Genomic DNA, 20062 nt, shown 5'->3' with positions numbered 1-20062 from the left:
GTTAGAAATATCTGCTTATTAAAAGGTTTCAAAGGTCCTTTGGGAATAGAACTTATTTCAATGTGTTTGGCTGTACATTTCTTACACTTTTTTTTTTTTTAACTGAGAAGTCAATTAAAATATCCTGAAGTGACTGTCCATAGGACACATTTGGAAAACACAAATGCTGTATAATCACAAATATATCTCCCTCCCCTTTGCTAGTGATGAGTAACCAACTGCCTCTGCTAGCTAAGATTCAACTGTTTCTCTTAACAAATATGCTTTGATGGAACAATTTTTTTAGATACAAATATTGTCAATGAGAACAACTGTTATGCAGTGCAGTCACAGAAGAGAAACAGAAAAGAAAGGGGGATGCAACAAAATGAAAAGTAAATATTAGCCTTCACACTTAAATACATTTGATCAGGGGATAAAATGTACATGTAGGTGTGGATTTATGAGTTGTGTTTTTCAAACAATTACCAAGTATTTATTAACCACCGACTCAGTGTCAGTTAGTATGCTGGGTGCTTATAGTGATCCAGCAGGCCATAAGGCTGGATTTCTGCCCTTATAGAATTTTGGGGTGCATCATCAGTATCTTTTTTATCTTTCTTTTATTTTTTTTTTGAGACAAGATCTCACTCTGTCATCCAGGCTAGAGTGCAGTGACATGATCATGGCTCATTGCATCCTTGACCTCCCAGGCTCAAGTGATCCTCTTGCCTCAGCCTCCCAAGCAGCTGGGACCACAGGCATGTGCCACCATGCCAGACTAATTTTTAAATTTTTTGTAGAGATGGGGACTTACTATGTTGCCCAGGCTAATCTTGAACTCCTGGGCTCCAGCAGTCCTCCCATCTCAGCCTCCCAAAGTGCTGAGATTACTGGTGTGAACCATCATGCCCAGCCCTTTCTTTTGCATTTTTTTAAAAAAACTTTTCTTTATTCTCTTTCTGTTACCTTGTAATAAACTATAAGGAGACCTTCAAAACAAAAATGTCTTAATATCTGTGGGTTAGGTTTTGTCCTGAATTATTTTCTTTTACCCCATGGTGGGGAAAAAAGCAAAAACATGTTTGGTGCCTATACAATGCCTTCTCACACAGCTTTGGTTTGTGTTTACCCCAGTGTCATCTTTAAGCTGATGGGGGCAGTGCAGCTGACCTGGGTCAGAACTCAGGGTCACTTCATGCCAGATGCTCACCACGTCTGCAGTGTTGGATGTAGAGATCCAAATTCGTCCTTCAGGGAAGGATGAACACTTATTCTCTGGGATGTTTTACAGTGAAAATCAGAAGTTGCTCTATTGTGCCCTCATGGCCTAGCTACTTCCACTCTTTTGAAGATCTCACCTGGTCTCATGGGTTTAATTTCATTTATACACTGACATATCCCAAATTTATATCTCTAGCCCGATATGTCTCCTAAATTTCAGAAGCAAATATTCATCCTACCGATGAGTTCACATCTCCAGTTTTGTGTCTAATGCGGTGTCAAGCTGAATATGGCCAAAACTAGTGTAATCCTACTCTAAAACCTACACCACCTACCATTTCCTCATTCATTAACTAGCAACCTTATTTGACCAGTTACTCAGGGCCCCAAACCTCTCTTGACTGCTCTCATATCCTGTCCATCAATGTTGCAGGAAGTCAGGGACCCTAAATGGAGGGACCTGTTGAAACTGTGACAGAAGAAGAACATAAATTGTGAAGATTTCATGGACATTTATCGCTTCCTCAATCATTTCTCTTATAATTTCCTATGCCTGTCTTTAATCTCTTAATCCCATCATCTTCATAAGCTGAGGATGTATGTCGCCTCAGGACCCTGTGATGATTGCGTTCACTGCACAAATTGTTTGTAAAGCATGTGTGTTTGAACAATATGAAATCTGGGCACCTTAAGAATAGATTAACAGTGATTTTCAGGGAACAAGGGAGATAACCTTAAAATCTGGCTGCCTGTGGGCTGGGCAGAACAGAGCCATATTTCTCTTATTACCAAAAACGGGTAAGAGAAATATTGCTGAATTCTTTCCCCAGTAAGGAATATTAATAATTAACAGTCCTGGGAAATGAATGCATTCCCAGGGCATCCTCTAAAATGGCCGCTCTGGGCGTGTCTGCCTTATGCAGTTGCAGATAAGGGATGAAACATGCCCTGGCCTCCGGCAGTCCCCGCAGGCTTGCTAGGATTAGGAAATTCCAGCCTGGTGAATTCTAGTCAGACCAATTCTCTGCTCTTGAACCCTGCTAAGATGTTTATCAATGACAATGCATGCACAGTGAGACCGGGAACCTCATTAGTAATTCTAGTTTCACCCTGGCCTTGTGACCTTGCCCTGCCCACTTGCCTTGTGATATTTTATTGCCTGTGAAGCATGTGATCTCTGTGACCCACACCCTATTTGTACACTCCTTCCGCGTTGAAAATTGCTAATAAAAACTTGTTGGTTTTACAGCTCAGGGGGCATCACTGAACCTGCCGACATGTAATGTCTACCCTGGACACGCAGCTTTAAAATTTCTCTCTTTGTACTCCTCTTTCCCTTTATTTCTCAGACCGGTCAACACTTAGGGAAAATAGAAAAGAAGCTATGTTGAATTATCGGGGGCTGGTTTCCCCCGATATTTTAAGAAGTCCTACTAGTTCTACCCTCAAAATCTATCTGCATCCCAACCACGTCTCACCACCTGCACTTCCCTGCCCTGGTCGTAGCCACCGTCTCTGTCTCACCCGGATACCTCATCCCTTGTCATTCTTAAGAGTATTTTCACACTCACAGTGTTTAATACCTACGTTGAGTTAGAGGTCATGTCACTCCTCAGCTTGAAACACTCCAGTGGTCGTCATCACACTGAATAAAAGCCAAGGTGCTCAGGGTGACTCACTCGCAATCTAGTCTCTACCCCTCTCCAATCAGCTCTCACTGCTGTGGAGTTCTTTATGCCCTTTGGGCCACATGGCTTGACCCTTGGACACACTGGGCTTGTCTCCATGACAGGGCTTTAATGCTGCCTGCCCCTTCAACCTGGGCTGTTTATTAAATGTCTCCTTCCTAGTTGGCCTTCCCAGGTCATCTGGCCTAAAATTGCTCTCCTTCTGCTGTATTTTTCTCCTTAAGTGGATCACACTTTTAAATCTTTTATAACTATTTTTATTTCTTTATGTTACTTGCTGTCCTTCTCCTGTAGGACATAAATTCCACAAGGGCAGGTGTTTTTTTGTTTCCCTTTGTTCTGTGTGGTGCATTGCTGTATCCCTAGCAACAGGAGCAGTGATTGGCATGAACAGAACAACCCTCACTGGTTGTCTAGGTTCAGTATTCTGCTTTTCTAAGCTCAGTTGATGCAGAACAACTGGTTGTCTGGGTTCAGTATTTGCTTTTCTAAGCCCAGTTGATGCAGTGTCAGTATGTGCAGCCATGTTAGATGTTAGAACACTGACATCCTTACCACTGATGAGTCAATAGCCACTGCCCCTGACCCTCCTGATATTTTATGGTCTGAATAATTACTTGATGCATCTACATTTAAGGCTGCAAACATGAATTTACTGGAGGAAGCACAGTGGTGGTAGATGACCCAGTCTCTCTCTCAAACCTATCAAAATCACCAAGGAATCATAAATCTTCCAAGCAAAGGAAATTGTAGAAAACACAAGTGAAATTGTTTCACAGAAATATCAGCAATACATAGTAAATTTGAGATGATGGAGATTAAGAGGAAAATTAAATCATTCTTAAGTGGTCAAGGTAAAAAATTATTTTGTGGTTCACTATAATTACATTTAAAACAGTCCAAAGTCAAACAACTAGTCTGATTAGTCTTGTCATTGGTACGTGCTGTCTTAGAGTTCTCCAGAGAAACAGAACTAGTAGGAGATTATCTATCTATGTATCTACCTAATCTATCTATACTCTGTCTATTTTAAGGAATTGACTCATGAGATCGTGGGGCTTGGCAATCTAAAGGATACAAGGCAGGCTGGCAGACCGGAAATTCAGATAAGAGTTGGTGTTGTAGTCTTGACTCTGAATTCCATAGGGTAGCCAGTTGGAATTTCAGGCGGGATTTCTGTGTTGCAGTCTTGAGGCAGAATTCCTTCTTCTTTGGGAAACCTCAGTCTTTGCTCTTCAGGCCTTCAGCTGCTCACATTCCATGGTGCTGTCCTTCTGGCTGTCCTTCATGCTTTTGTGTTGCCTGTCCCATTGCCCTTAATCTTACATGGAAAAAATGGAAATAAATTGAGAGGGGAAACTTAGCTAAAGGTTTTGAGGGAAAAATGATCAAAACCAGAATTATTCACAGGACAACTTGTCCTATGAATAATTTTTGAAAAGGAACCATTTCCTCTACAGCTGGCTTATTATGAGGAGCTTGATGATAAAATATTGGCAAGGCCTCCAGGGGAGATTTATCATGTTGTGACAGACCCCAGAAATGAATCTGGGTCTCCCGACTTCAATACAGGGCTCTTCCTATTACATAATGGGAGAATATGATTTTCTACTCTTTTACTTTGAGAAACAACTAATATTCAATTAAAAGCATCAGTCTTACATATTCAGTTGAATGAGATTCAGCAATCATATCCACCATGTATCATCATCCATATAATTATCCCAATAGCACAGAACAGTATTTCTTCTTCGCAGAGAGTTGCTCTCACCCCTTTCCAATCAAATTTCCACATACTCTCTGGTTTCCAGCATGATAGATTATAATTTCCCTATTGTTGGGCTTCCTGTAGGTATGATATACAATATGTAGTCTTCTGTGTTTAGTTTCTTCTGCTTAACATACTTTTTCGGGAGCAAGACTTTATTATTTTTTGTTTCGAAACAAACTCAGAGTTACAGAACATGCTGTTTTTGAGAGTCATCCTGTGATTATATCACTATTTCCTTCCTTTTCATTGCTGAGTAGTTTACATTAAAAAAATAAGGATCCATTCTCCTGTTGTTAGACATTTGGATTATTTTTAATTTTTGGTATTATGAATATGGCATTTACGAATATTCTTTTACAAGTGTTTTGTGGATATGTTTGTTAATTCTCTTGGGTAAGGGGGGAAGTTATTGAGCCATACAGTAGATGTTCTTTAACTTTTTGTTAGGTTTTTTATATATATATATATGTAGAGTGTATATAATTTATACACACTAAAATACACACATTTTTAAGTGTAAAGTTCAGTAAGTTTTGATACATGTATACTCTATTGTCTTTGTTTTGTATTGCTATAAAGTAATACCTGAGGCTGGGTAATTTATTAAGGAAAAGTTTATTTGGCTCATGATTTTAATGGCTGCAAAGTTCAAGACTGGGCATCTGCATCTGGTGAGGACCTCAGGTTGCTTCCAATCCTGGTGGAAGGTTAAGGGGAGCTGGCATGTGCAGAGATCACATGGGAGAGAAGCAGCAAGGGGTGGCGGAGTGCCAAGTTCTTTTTAACAGCCAGCTCCCATGGAAATTAATAGAGAGAGTACTCACTTACTACCAAGGGAGGGGATTGAGGAAGGGAATTAATCTATTCATGAGGGATCCACCCTCATGACCCAAACACTCCCCCTTAAGCCCCACATTCAATATTGGGGATCTGTTTCAACATGAGGTGAGGAGGGTACAAATATCCACACATGGCACCTCTGAAACCATCATCTCAATTGACACATTCCACACATCTCTCTCATACTCTTTTGTAAGTAATTGCCACCCTTCGTCTTCCATTCTAAGTACCCACTCACTGGCCTTGCAGTTTGGGAACATTATATAAATGGGACCATATAGCATGCATTCTTTTAAAACTGGTTTCTTTCATTCAGTATGCTTCTAAGATTCATTTATATTTTGTGAATCAGTGTTTTTTGTTTGTTTGTTTGTTTGTTTGTTTTGTTTTGTTTTGTTTTTGCTGAGTAGTGTTCCATTGTATGAATGTAGAATAGTTTAGCCATATATGTGCTGATGGTCATAGGTATTATTTCCAGTATTTGGCTATATGAATCAAACTGGTATGAACATTTTTGTACAAGTCTTTTTGTGTGCATAAGTTTTTACTTCTCTTAGGTAAATCCCCAGGAGGAGAATTTCTGGAGCGTAATGCAAGCATATAATCAGAAACTGCCAAACTATGTCCATTGTATCATTTTACACTCCTATCAGTGATGCATGAGAGTTCTAGGTGCACCACATCCTTGCCAAAATTTTATATTGTCAAACATTTTTATTAGCTATGAAATAGAATCTCATTGTGATTTTAATTGTTTACATTTATCTAATAACTAGTAACTTTGAGCACTTGGTCCTGTGCTTATTGAACATTGATATATTTTCTTTTGTGAAATATCAGTTCAAGTCTTTTCCTTATTTTAAAAATTGGGTTATTTTATCTTTTTCATATAAATTTGTAAGAGTTATTTATGAAGTATAGGTACAAGTCTTTTATCTGATGTGCAAATTATGAATATTTTGTCTGAGTCTGTGGCTTAGTCTATTCAAGTTCTAGTGATGTCTTTGAAGAAGAAAAGTTTCTAATTTTAATAAAGTCCAAGCTATGATTTATTTTTCTTTCATGATTAGTGATTTTTGTATCCATTTAAAAAATATGTTCCTACTTCAGGTTTAAGATTTTCTATTATGTAATACAATCCATTTTTATTTTATTTTTGTGTATAATGTAAGGTAGAGCTTTTTCATATAGACAGTCAATTTTTCCATCATTATGTGTTGAAGGCAGTGTTTTTCACCATAAACTTATGTTGGCATTTTAATCAAACATTAATTTACTGTATATTTTTGAGTCTACTTCTGGAATCTCTCTTCTTTGATCAATATGTCTGCCCTTATGCCCATACCACACTGTTTTCACTATGGTAGCTTTTATATTAAGTCTTAAGGTCAGGTTGTGTAAGTTCTCTGACTTTGTTCTTATTCTTTAACCATGTCTTGGGTATTTCCAGTACTTTAATTTTCCATGCAGATTTTAGATGTCCATAGAAGTTTTAGAAGCTGATTCTGCTGCTGGGAGAATAAGGTTACCCTGACCTCAGGACAAAAGAAGATGCACATGAACTAAATAAAGGGTGACAAATGCAGACCACAGCAGTAAGGTCTGTGGAATTAATTTGAAATTACACAGTGGTCGGTTCCCATGGGACCTCCCAAGAGTGACTCAGGTCTCATCTTCCGATAAGATAAAAGGAATGAGACAGATATTCAGGGTAGAGATGTAAGAGCATAGTAAAATTTAGGCTGCTCTTGTTCAGATCCATATATAAAAGCTTTATTTTTTGGATCCCAAATTACATCCCCTGGTCATCTGCACTGGTTCATTCAATAAATATTTCTGAGATTGGGCATGGTGACTCAGGCCTGTAATCCCAACACTGGGAGGTCAAAGTGGGCGGATCTCTTGAGCCCAGATGTTTGAGACCAACCTGGGCAATATGGTGAAACCCTGTCTCTATGAAAAATACAAAAATTAGCTGGGCATGGTGATGCGTGCATGTAGTCCCAGCTACTCTGGAGGCTGAGGTGGGAGGATCACCTGAGCCTGGGAGATGGAGGCTGCAGTAAGCCATGATCGCACCACTGCATTCCAGCCTGGGCGACAGAGTGAGACCTTGCCTCAGAAATAATAATAATAAATAAACATTTCTGAGCACCTACTTTGTGCTCTTCCAGGCATGTGAGCTATATCAATAGACAAAACTCACAAAAATAATCTTGCCTTCTGGAGGTCATATTCCAATGAATAAAACAGAAAATAATAAACATGATGCATAATTAGAATGTTAGACAGTGATGAATGCCTTAGAAAAAGATTGGAGCAGGTTAAGGAGATGGGGAATGGGAGAGGAGACATTGTAATTCAAAATTGATTGGTCAGGAACTCAAACAAATACTTGGACACTAATGGCAGCATTATTCAAAATAGTCAATAGCTAGAAGCAACCCAGATGCCCATCAACGGATGAATGGATAAACAAAGTGTGGTAGGTACACGCAGTGGAATATAATTCAATCATTAGAAGCAATAAAGTACAGACCCATGCTACAATATGAACAAAACTTGGAAAGATTATGCTAAGTGAAATTAGGCAGTCACAAAGGGCACTTATTGCGTGATTCCATTTATAGGAAATATTCAGAATAGATAAATCCATAGAGTCAGAAAGTAGATTGGTGGTGGCTATGGGTTTGTGGTAGAAGAGGAAGAATGGGGACTTCATGTTAATAGGTGTGGGGTTATACTTGGGGATGGTGAAAATGTTTTGAAACTAGATAAAGTTAGTGGTTGTACCACACTGTGAATGTACCAAATGTCACTAAATTGTGCACTTTAAAATAGTTAATTTTATGTTATGTTAATTTCAGCACAATTTTTAAAAATCAGAAGCAAAAAAAAGAACAGAAAATTGAGTAGTCAGGCTAAGTCTCATTGAGAATGTACAGTCTGAGTGCCCACTTGGAGGAGGTAAGTTAGCTCTTGGAGGAGGTGGGTAATGGGAAGAAGCTGTCCAGGCGGAAGGAACAACGTGTGCCTAGTGCCTTCAAGGAACAGCAACGAGGATATGGGGTTGGAGGGGAGGGGTCAGAGAGGTGATTGGTGGTGTTCCATCGTGTGGGACCTCCCTACTTCTGTAAAGATGTTGGCTTTTCCTCTGGGTGAGGTGGAAGACTTTGGAGGCCTCCTTGATTTGACCTAGGTTCTAACAGAATCTCCAGAGTATCTGTTTTAGGAATAGACTTAAGAGGGTACAACTGGAAGCAGGGATAGCAATTTAGAAGCAGTTATTAAAATCCAAGTGAGAGACCATGGTGGATTGGACAAGGATGGTGGCCATGAGAATGGAGAGATGTAATTGCAGGTAGGATGTGCTTTGAAGATGAAACCATAAGTTGTCCTGATGGATTGCATTTCCAATATGTGAGGAAGAGAAGAGTCAATAATAAATGGAGTCTTGGTCTGAGCCAACATTCAGCATGGAGTTATCATCATTGCGATTAGAAGGCAATGGGAGACAGTGACTTTTCTTTGGGGCAAGGGAGGCAAGGAGGCTGGAGGAGATCAGAAGTTCTGTTCTGGAGACATGAAGCTTTTGTAAATTCCACTTGTTCCTTGAATATATGCTGGTTTCTTCTGATTTTTTCTTTTTGTTGTTGTTTGTTTGTTTTTTTAAATTTTAGATTCTAGGGTATAGGTACTTGTTTGTTACAAAGGTATATTGCATACTATTGGGGATTGGTCTTACCCAATTAGTGAATATTGTACCCAGGAGGTAATTTTTCATTCATCACTCCCTACCCTCCCTACTTTTGGAGTCCTCAGTGTCTCTTATTTCCACCTTATGTCCATGTGTACCCATGGTTTAGCTCCCATATATGAGTAAGAACATGTGGTGTTTGGTTTTCTGTTTCTTAACTGGTTCACTGAAAATAATGGTCTCCAACTCCATCCATGTGGCAAAGGACATAATCTCATTCTTTTTATGGCTGCACAGTAATCCTTGGTGCATAGGTACCACATTTTCTTTAGTCAACCATTGATGGACACTTAAGTTGGTTCCATGACTTTCCTATTGTGAACAGCGCTGCAGTGAACATACTAGTAGTGGTGGAGAGGGGTCTTTTTTATATAATGATTTCTTTTCCTTAGAAAAGTAGTGAGATTTCTGGGGTGAATGGTAGTTTTATTTTTGGTTCATTGAGAAACCTTCATACAGTTTTCCATAGAGATTGAACTAACTGACATTCTCAGCAACAATGTATAAGCATTCCCTTTTCTCCACATCCATCCCAACATCTGCTGTTTTTTGAGTTTTTAATAATAGCCATTCAGACGGGTCTTCTGGTTTTTGGAGGGGAGGATTGGGTGAAGCAGGAAGGAGTTTGGAGGGAAGGAGTGGAGGCTTGAGTGGGCCTCGAGTTTAGAGTGTGGGCAAGAAGGATCCCAGAGGCAAGCACTTTACTCAAGGCACCGCAGCTAATAAAGCTTGGGGGTCCAGCACATTCTCCAGAGGCCCAGGCCAGGCCGTTTAGGGCCATGCTGGTTCTGCCCCATCCGCTGCGGGTCCTGCAAACATTTTCATCAAGAAAAAAATAATTAAAAGAAAAACAGAATAAAAATGGTACCCAGGTGTCCTCTAATGAAATGAAGGGGAAAAATCCATTTCTGGCTTATAGTGAGAGTCACTCAATGAGAGCCTGACTCACTGAAATTCATACAAGATTAATGTAACCAAGTTCTCTGTCTTTTGACACCAGTTTACAGTAAGAGCAGGCCGCACATGGCCAGCTCTGGAATGTGTTAGGACATTTGCATGTTACATTTCAGTGTGATATCTGCTAAGTCAAATGAAGAAGTCTTGAAAGATGCCTTCTAAGTGTGGAAGTATTTGAGTGTCACATTCCATAAGCCAGCAGCTAGTTGTTGCCCTCAAAATATAAAGTTTTGTTTGTTCTTTTGTTTTTTGGTTTTTTTTTAGTGGATATGTCAGTGAAGTAGATTATAAACAGACACATATAAGATTTCAAAACTGTAACAAAATTAAGAAAAATCTAGTTCAATGAGGTTAGATTCTATGAAATTAATCTGAAAAGGGATAGTAGTTATGAGAAGTCTTTAAAAAGTGGATATTTGCCAGAGAAACAAGCAGATACTGTTTCTGATTAAGTTGGCAGAAATGTATGAGTGCTTAAAATGCCTTGCTTTATTCGTTTATTAGAAGAGCTTGCCTTTTTCCAGTTTGTCTGAAGTTGGTATAAACTACTCTCTGTTATGTTGGGTGGTGCCTGAATAGTGAGAAGCCAAAATGATTTAGTTCTTTTCAAAGAAGAAAGTATAGACTAGCTTATTTTAATAACCCAGTCCCAATTATAAAAAGAAAAGCTTTACCACTCTAATCTCTGGCATAGAGAATGTTCTCTTTTTTAGTTGACATTAGGGGTAAAGAAAACCTTGGCTTTGAAGTTCAGCAAGTCTTGTTTCAACCCCAGCCGCAACTGGGTGAACTTAGTCAAATTACTTAACCAGTCTTATCCTTGGGTTTTTATTTTTATCTATAAAATTTGAGTGATGTTGATGATAAGTACCACTCAGTATTGCACTTTGAACGAAAAGTCTGAATTGTCAAATGAACAACTGAATTGTTTTACAGGAATAGTTCAACTTTAATAAATACTCCTGCAGAATTTCATCATGATGTTAAAATTGATGGAAGCTTTATTTTCTAAACTGAGAAACCAGTGCTCACGTGGCCTAGTTTAAGAATGGATGCTCAAACTTAATACATGTTTTAAAAAGATGTTTTGGGATATCAAATGTAAAACAATTCCTAGTTTGTGTTATTTTGTTGAACAAACCCTACGCAGCACTTGGGCAATCGCAGGCACTGTTGCAGACTCGCTGGCTCCTGGCTGTGATCTCATGCCCCAATTGCAATAAGATCCTGATGAAATGGACTTCCACAAGTAGGTCAAGAATAACAATGTGCAGACCTAATTCCTCTAATTTACGGTGAACATCTCGTGGTTAATCTCCTCTCCCAGCGGTCAAAGGACTCTATATCTCTTCCTCTCAGAGCCACTCCACATGCCAAAAGGCTGACTAAACCCCTGACAGATAAGAGATTCAAGAGTGGTCCCAGCCCCCGTGGGGAGCAAAGACACTGGCTCAAAAAATGTACTGAGAACTCTCCCTTTTGCAGCTCCTCCTTTCTTAACCTTCCACAAGCAGCGGCAGTTGGATTCTGTGATTAGTCTGGTCTTCAGAGCCAGCCTTCTTGGGTTCGGATTCTGACTTCAACTCTTAATGTGAAGTGACGTGGGCAAGTTGCTTAATCTTTCTGTGCCTCAGTGTCCTTGTCTGTAAAATGGGCATCATCATAATAGCGCCTGCCTCATTGGGTGAGTGTGAGAATGAAGGAATTAATACATGTAAATCACTTAGACTGTGTCTGGCATAGAGGACATTCTAAAGAAAGGTTAGTTATTATCATTATATTATTATATTGGTCTGGAATTAGTTCCTGAATCCTTCTGAGATGTGATGACTCATAAACGTAGGTTGAGTTTACTCATGTTAGGGTCATCACAACTATGCATAGCTAAAATCAAATTTTGCTTTTGAAGTTTGTTTTACCTGGAGCCCAAGAGTTGAGGGTTATGGTTTCCTTTGTCATTCCACTTGAGGGAAGCTTCTTAGTCACAGCTTCCTTCTCTTTCTCTGCACTCTAGAAAAACTTCCTTTTTTTTGTTTTTCTTCATCCAGGCAGAGAGCCCTACTGGGACTTAAATCCAAGGAGCTGAAATCTGTTTTGGGATGGGATGGAGTCACATTCCGGACCCTAGACAGAGAATTTCTAAGTTCCAGAAAGTGCTGCTTACTTTGCATTGCCTCTCCCCAACCTTTGCTTTCGAAACTCCTGGCACCAATGCTGCCAAGGCTGACGGAGCTTTCGTGAGTGGTGTCTCCGGAAATGAGGTGTCAAGGAATATCTGGAAAGGCAGCCTCCAGGCCCCCAGTGTCAAGACGGTTTAGAACTGAAAGTGTCCTAATATCGGGGCACAGGCAATAAGCATTATTTATTATTCAGCCTGAGAAACTGATGCTAAAATAGGAGGAAATCATTCAATTATTTCCTGTCAAGGGATTACTCAATGTTGTTTTTATGTTTAAATATTTATTTGTCAACATCAAGAATTCTTAGGACATGATGCATCAGCATTTTTGAACAAGTCATAGATTTGACCACAAATCAAATTTCAGGATGGGTGGAGTGTCTCTGCTTTAAAATAGAAGAGAGTGAGTAGTCTAGGAGGAGGGAGCTACATAGACTGGAAACTATTCTTAGCTCCGTCACTGACTCCAAGTTCATCCCCTCTGTCTTTCAGTTTGGGTAAGCATCAATTAGTTATCTAAAATTTGTAATAAAAAAGTCTTCATCATTCATGATTGTGTTTATCTTTATGTTTGTAAATTTCTATGTTGCTTCTATTCCTCCCCTTATATTTTAAGAAAAGAAGTAAGAAAGTAAATGATTATTTTTCTGAAAGAAAAAATAAATGTATTTATTATTATTCACAGACCTTCAACTATTCTTAGAAAGCCTTTGGTGACTCCTGGGAACAAGCTGAGTCAGGAACAAAAGTTTGAGGGTTTGGGGTTGAGCATAGGACAATTGCTTGGCTAATGCTTTAGTCTAGTTCTGACTTTGCTACTCCTAAGTTGCTTTGTGATGACTACTTGCACACATGTCTGTTTGTGAGTTATTTTTGTGAGCATGCTGCCACCAGCCTGTGTGGATGTCTGTGGTTTCACAAGATACAATGTATTTTCTAAATCTACTGAATTTTATGTTTTTTTGTTTTGTTTTGTTTTGTTTCAAAAATAGAAACTCATATTCTTTCCTTCTTAAGTTTATTTCGGGACATTCTCATGAGACTGGTAAAATATAACTGTGAAATAGCATGATAATTGTGAAATAGCATGATTATTGTGAGAGCTATATGACCTGAAACTTCTATAGGAATAAGTGCAATACTGCATATCTGAAACCTGCTGTTATATCTCTTTGCACTTAATGAAATATGTGTTGATCGATTCATTCTCCTGGGTAGTGCTGAGAAAGTAAAAATCATGGCTGATAAAAATTCTGTTTATGGTTTTGTCTAATTTATTTTTCAGTTAAGATATAGGCTACTCTTCCCAACTCAGCCTTGGAGAGCATCATCAACTGCCTCACGTGTGGTGACCTTCACTGTCGTATGCCAGTGACTCATCTGGAGTAATCTCAACAGCCAGTTACCAACACTTGCTCTTGATTGATAAACAGAGAATGGGGCTTTGGATCTTAGCAATTCTCACAATTCTCATGTATTCCACAGCAGCGAAGTTTAGTAAGTATTGCCTTTTAACTATAATTTAAATTTTTATAAATTAATTTCAAGAACATTCACCTTGTTTTAAGCAGCGTGCTTCCAATTGTTCCAGTTGAATTGTAAACTGAAAAATATATTGTTTTTGTATGATCATTATTCATTACAAATCTATCAGAAGAAATTCTTTGTAATGAATATATCATCAGTTTGGCTTCACATATTCAAATGCAGCAGAATTTAACATGGTGCCTGCACATGGGAAGTGTTGCAGATGTTTATTGACTGACACAAAGTTTGTTTAGATAGGTATGACTGCTTTTCCACCGGAGAACTGTGAGGGGTTTAGCTCCAAATTAACTCATTAGCATTTCATAAGAGATCTTAATCAGTTACTTATTCTTTCCCAAAGTATCACAGTATATGACTGGCTTCTAAATTTAATCCTGGAAGCAAATATTGAGAGGCTAGGAATTACGATCTTCTCATTTGATCATTTCAGGATCGTCTTTATATCTTTTATTTGCAGGTAAACAATCGTGGGGCCTGGAAAATGAGGCTTTAATTGTGAGATGTCCTAGACAAGGAAAACCTAGTTACATCGTGGATTGGTATTACTCACAAACAAACAAAAGTATTCCCACCCAGGAAAGAAATCGTGTGTTTGCCTCAGGCCAACTTCTTAAGTTTCTACCAGCTGAAGTTGCTGATTCTGGTATTTATACCTGCATTGTCAGAAGGTATTATGCGGAGAGCTCCCATCTTCTTTCACCCTGCTCCCCTTTCTTGAATGGTTGATTGCCTGAGGTGCCCTTGCTTTCATTCCTTCCCTAGTCTTTTCTGGAACAGTTAAATTTATAAAGTGATTTGAATAAAAGTGATTTGGATAAACTTCTAGGAATACTATCAGATTGAGGTCTAGCTCATTTTGAGCTATTTGGATTTACAGTTGCAGGGATTAATTTGTAGCTGACTTAGAGAAAAACCTAGCTTTCCTAGTGACCAAGATAACTGAGAGCAATTGCTTACATTTGGCTGGAATTAAGAACAAACTAGAGCAGAAAATAGTAATCTGGATGTTTTCCATCTCAGGGGGCTTCTAGTAGGTGAAAAGGGGCCATGACCAATGCTTTGAACCTCCAAGTTAAGCCACAGAAGGCTGATGAGATTGTGTGCCTAAAAATTACTCTTGTTCACAAATTGTTAAATGTTTCGATTTTGTGATTGTATTTGGCACACACAAAATGTCAAATGAACGACATCAAAAGGCAGGATGTATTAGTTAAGGGCCTAGGTCTGAGGCCAGACAACTGTCAAATTCATGCTCTGCCACTAGTTAACTGTGCGATGTCAGCAAGTTACTTCTCTGCCCTTTAGTTTCCTTCTCTGTAAAATGCATATAATGTAATAATAGAATTCATCTCAAAGCATTACTGTGAAAATAAACTAAGGTAATGGGGAAAAGTGCTCAACATTGTTACTGGTACATAATAAACTCTCAATAAATAGTGGTTATCTTTATTACACTGGGATTACAGCGTTACAGCAGATGTAGTATATGAATAAATGGCAAAGAAGTCATTGTTAGGGCTACTATGGGGGCTATGTTTTTAGCTGAAATGTAACAAAAAAGTATTTAAACTCTAGATTTTCATGTTTATTTTTAAATAAGAAAATACCCATTATGTATATTGATGGTTTTTAAGAAGAAAAGCAATATTAAGTAAAGGCTAAATTTAGGTTAAGTTATTTCACAATGCTAAGTGACTCTTAATTTTTGGATTTATTTTAATAGTCCCACATTCAATAGGACTGGATATGCGAATGTCACCATATATAAAAAACAACCAGATTGCAACGTTCCAGATTATTTGATGTATTCAACCGTATCTGGATCAGAAAAAAATTCCAAAATTTACTGTCCTACAATTGACCTCTACAATTGGACAGCACCTCTTGAGTGGTTTAAGGTAAGAGGAAATTTGGAAGGAAATAGATGAAAATTACACAATTAAAATAGACACAAGTGGCCAGGCACAGTGGTTCACGCCTCCAATCCCAGCACTTGGGGAGGCCAAGGCAGGCAGATCACTTGAGGCCAGGAGTTCGAGACCAGCCTGGCCAACATGAAGAAACTCCATCTCTACTAAAAATATAAAAATTAGCTGGGCATGGTGGCACACACCTGTAATCCCAGCTGCTTGGGAGGCTGAGGTACGAAAATCACTTGAACCCAGAGGGCACAGGTTACAGTGAGCCCAGATTGCACCACTCACTCCAGCCTGGGCAACAAAGATTCTGTCAATAAATAAATAAACAAAAGTGAAGAATTACTGAAAAGGAAATGAAATTTCTCATTTCAGAATTGTCAGGCTCTTCAAGGATCAAGGTACAAGGCGCACAAGTCATTTTTGGTCATTGATAATGTGATGACTGATGATGCAGGTGATTATACCTGTAAATTTATACACAATGAAAATGGAGCCAATTATAGTGTGACAGCGACCAGGTCCTTCACGGTCAAGGGTGAGCTACCAACATTAATGAGGTAGAATACTACTGGAAAGAAGTCAAAGTGGGAACAGTTGTGCCCTTCTGGTTGGGTTTCTTGCGCTTCACCCTCCTCCCTCTACTTCCTCCTGCTCCATCTTATCTTACACATTCTGAACTATGACGCAAAGAGATTTTCTGAACACACTATCAAGATTTAAGAAATTTCAGGGGGAATTACATTACTAATTCAAAGCCACATCTATTCTTGATTCTTTTTTTGTGACTTAATTTTTCAAAGATAAAGCAGTCTGAATTCTAACTTAACTTACTTTTTTTGAATGGCAATACAAAATTTGCCATTCAAATTTTGGAGAGCAAAACCAACTTTTTTTTTTTTTCCTAGTTTGGTTTCAGAGTTTCTGCAAATTAAAAAGAGAAGAATTTACTCTTTAGTAATACTCACTGGATTCAAAGTTTAATGAGAGGCTTTATGATGCGATACTATGGTGTACATAAATGTTATTGCGTGGATTTTAATCCATGTTTGCAAAATACTTTCAATATCATCAGTGGCCTTGAGTAGTTCACTTCATTCTAAAAATGTGTTTTCTAAGTTGTCTTAAATTTTATAAAAGCCTATTTAAGGGAAAGACTTCACGATCATAGCTTATCAATCTGTAAATAACTGGGGTCTCCTTAGCACAAGTTGATCTATACACGTTGATGAAATAGCCCCTTAACATATGACAGTTTTTTTAGGGCAAAGCAATGTTGGAGACATTTTTTTGGAGTTTTCCAATACTTCACTGCACCGCTGCAAAATAAGCATCACCAGACCACATTCCTATTAGCGTCTCTTTCTGTTTAATATCAACCCTTACAGTGGTCCTTAATCACACTGTCCTTAAATAAATGAGCATGAAGGGATGGAGGATTGCAGCAGCGCTCCACAAGCACTGCCAGTCTTTCAGCCCTGGTGGTCCCAGGAGTCAGAATTCCATACGGGGAAGAGTTCCCTGAGGATGGGCCACCCTAGTGGAGAACTGCGAGCAAATCTGTGGACTCATCCATTTATTGTTTTCAGAGGTCTTTTGAAATCTTCCCTGTAGTCTTATTCTGTAGAAGCGTAGTTTTCTAACAATTACTAGGTCATGTAATTAGTTTTATGGGTTGGACCTGCATTTGTTTTAGTGATGTCAAAGAGAATACAGATATTACAAAGCATCATAGGTAATAAAAGAAAGCTTTATTTAAATGCTTTTATGTGTCGTGTGTGTGTGTGTGTGTGTGTCATTATGGGTTATTGTCAGAAGAATTTGAAAAACATTGCTATGAAATAGAATAGAAACATGAAGATACAAACTTATATTGAGTAGCATTCAGTGCTCCCCTAATATTTATATTTCTTTTTGTCCTTAAGATGAGCAAGGCTTCTCTCTGTTTCCTGTAATCAGAGCCCCTGCACACAATGAAACAAAGGAAGTGGAAATTGGTAAGAAAATTTATCAGAATGCTGTAAATATTGCCTGGAAAATCCTTCCATATGACCCCTGTTCTGAATTCCCTTAGCAGGGGTCAGGCAATTAGCATAGGGAACCTTGAGGGGTAAGTGAGGTGACATCCCTGGAAGCACCTGCCCCAAGCGTTTGCTAATATTGGGAACCAGGACACAGCAATTGCAGTGTTTACATTTGTTTATTGCATGTTGTAATTCATGGTGCTTTCATGTATGCATCTAATTTCATCTTCATCTCTATCCCAGAGCTTGGGATGGAAACCTGCAGAGTGTCCATTCTGGGCAATGGTAGCCAGGTCTGGTAAAACACATTTATATTCAAAGGTAGCTTATGGAGAGATGAAGAGAGTACTGTAGAAAGACGTGGAAGGGAGCAGTTGGAAAGAAACTCTTCTAATTTCTAGTAAAGGGCAATCCTTTTACTAGAAATCCTTTATAAAGTGGGGTTGGTGAAGCCAGAATCATTGGCCTTGTTAGTTTCCCATGCAGGTGGGTGAATGGGAAACCCAGCTGGGTGAATGAAAGTAATGGGAGCAGGGAGGAGGTAAGAGAGGACATAGAAAGAGGAAGGTGCTAGAGATGAGGGAGGGAGGTCCTGGCGGGGTGCATACTAAGTGTTCAGTAAGTTTTTTTTTACATTAAATGGGATAAAATGCTAGTTGCAGAAGTTAATTTTATTGGTGAATGTCCTTACTCCCCTCTAGGAGAAAACACAAACCTAACTTGCTCTGCTTGTTTTGGAAAAGGCGCTCAGTTCTTGGCTGCCGTCCAGTGGCAGCTTAATGGAAACAAAATTACAGACTTCAGTGAACCAAGAATTCAACAAGAGGAAGGGCAAAATCAAAGGTATTTTTATATCGAAGAGAACCATCCTCTTCCCCTTGCACATCGTTTGCACGTGCGAAGTAGGCATTACAAGTAACAGGTTGCTTTCTTAGTTTCAGCGATGGGCTGGCTTGTGTAAACACGGTTTTAAGAATAGCTGATGTAAAGGAAGAGGATTTATTGCTGCGGTACGACTGTCTGGCCCTGAATTTGCATGGCTTGAGAAGGCACACCATAAGACTAAGTAGGAAAAATCCAAGTAAGGAGTGTTTCTGAGACTTTGGTCACCTGAACTTTCTGTAGCAAGGGTAAGCGGAATGGAGTGTGGTTCCGAGAGATCCATCAAGACAATGGGAATGGCTTGTGCCATAAAATGTACTTCTCTTCTTTGGGATGCTGTTTGCTATCTGGTCTTTGTAGACTGTTCCTGTTTGCTGGGAGCTTCTCTGCTGCTTAAGTTCCTCCTCCTTCCCCACTGCCTCCTATGGTTGGTTTCTCTACAACACTCAGCTGCTTCTTTGGTCATCCTTGTTTTCTAACTTTATGAACTCCCTCTGTCTCACTGTATGTGAAAGAAAATGCACCAACAACAGTAAACTGAACGTGTTCTTTTGTGCTCTTTTATAACTTGTGTTACCTGTTGTAAACGTGGTTCCTTCTATACCTTTTTCTGGTCATAATGAACACTCATTTTGTTAGTGAGGGTGGTAAAGTGAACAAAAAGGGGAAGTATCTAACTACTGCCATTTCAGTGAGAAAATCCTAGGTGCTACTTTATAGTAAGACACTTGTTAGGCCATTCTTGCACTGGTATAAAGAAATGCCTGAGACTGGGTTATTTATATGAAAAGAGGTTTAATTGGCTCACGGTTCTGCAGGCTGTGCGGGAAGCATGGCGGCATCTGCTTCTGGGGACACCTCAGGAGCTTTACTCATGGCAGAAGGCAAAACAAAGGCAGGCACTTCAAACGGTGAAAGCAGGAGCGAGAGAGAGAGAGAGAGGTGACACACTTAAACAGCCAGATCTCATGAGAAATCACTCACTATTGCAAAGACAGCATCAAGAGGATGGTGCTAAACCATTCATGATGAGCTTACCCCCATGGTCCAATCACCCCCCATCAGGCTCCACCTTGAATACTGGGGATTACCATTCAGCATGAGATTTGGGCAGGAACACAGACCCAAACCATATCATACACATTATGATTGTTAAACTTTATAAAGTATTTAAGGTATATGGAACACATGGGAAGTCTGGTAGCTCAACCCATTTCTTTATTGCCTCTGTTATTCACCATGCAATTCAGGTACCACCTATTCCGGGGAACTTTTCTTGGCCCTCGGTTTGCGGTAT

General features: G+C 39.1%; 1 protein-coding gene across 9 annotated transcripts in view; it reads left to right on the top strand.

Moving 5' to 3' along the window:
* LOC105490321 (interleukin 1 receptor like 1) overlaps positions 1–20062 on the top strand; it is a 99257-nt gene that overhangs the window by 71337 nt on the left and 7858 nt on the right. For 6 of the 9 annotated variants that reach the window (XM_071077189.1, XM_071077188.1, XM_071077186.1 and 3 more), the window contains 7 exons: positions 13681–13892; positions 14401–14611; positions 15667–15841; positions 16235–16397; positions 17785–17856; positions 18585–18726; positions 18819–18964. In XM_071077189.1, coding sequence (XP_070933290.1) covers positions 13832–13892; positions 14401–14611; positions 15667–15841; positions 16235–16397; positions 17785–17856; positions 18585–18726; positions 18819–18964 — 970 coding nt within the window. In that variant the 5' untranslated portion in view covers positions 13681–13831. Of the gene's footprint in view, positions 1–12194; positions 12893–13680; positions 13893–14400; positions 14612–15666; positions 15842–16234; positions 16398–17784; positions 17857–18584; positions 18727–18818; positions 18965–20062 lie in introns of those variants that run through there. The other 3 variants (XM_071077184.1, XM_071077191.1, XM_071077190.1) reach the window with 3 other exon arrangements.

This window comes from Macaca nemestrina, chromosome 13 (assembly GCF_043159975.1).
Source record: "Macaca nemestrina isolate mMacNem1 chromosome 13, mMacNem.hap1, whole genome shotgun sequence".
Classification (NCBI taxonomy): domain Eukaryota; kingdom Metazoa; phylum Chordata; class Mammalia; order Primates; family Cercopithecidae; genus Macaca; species Macaca nemestrina.
Note: the sequence above shows the minus strand (reverse complement) of the source record. Positions and strands in the feature narration are given on the sequence as shown.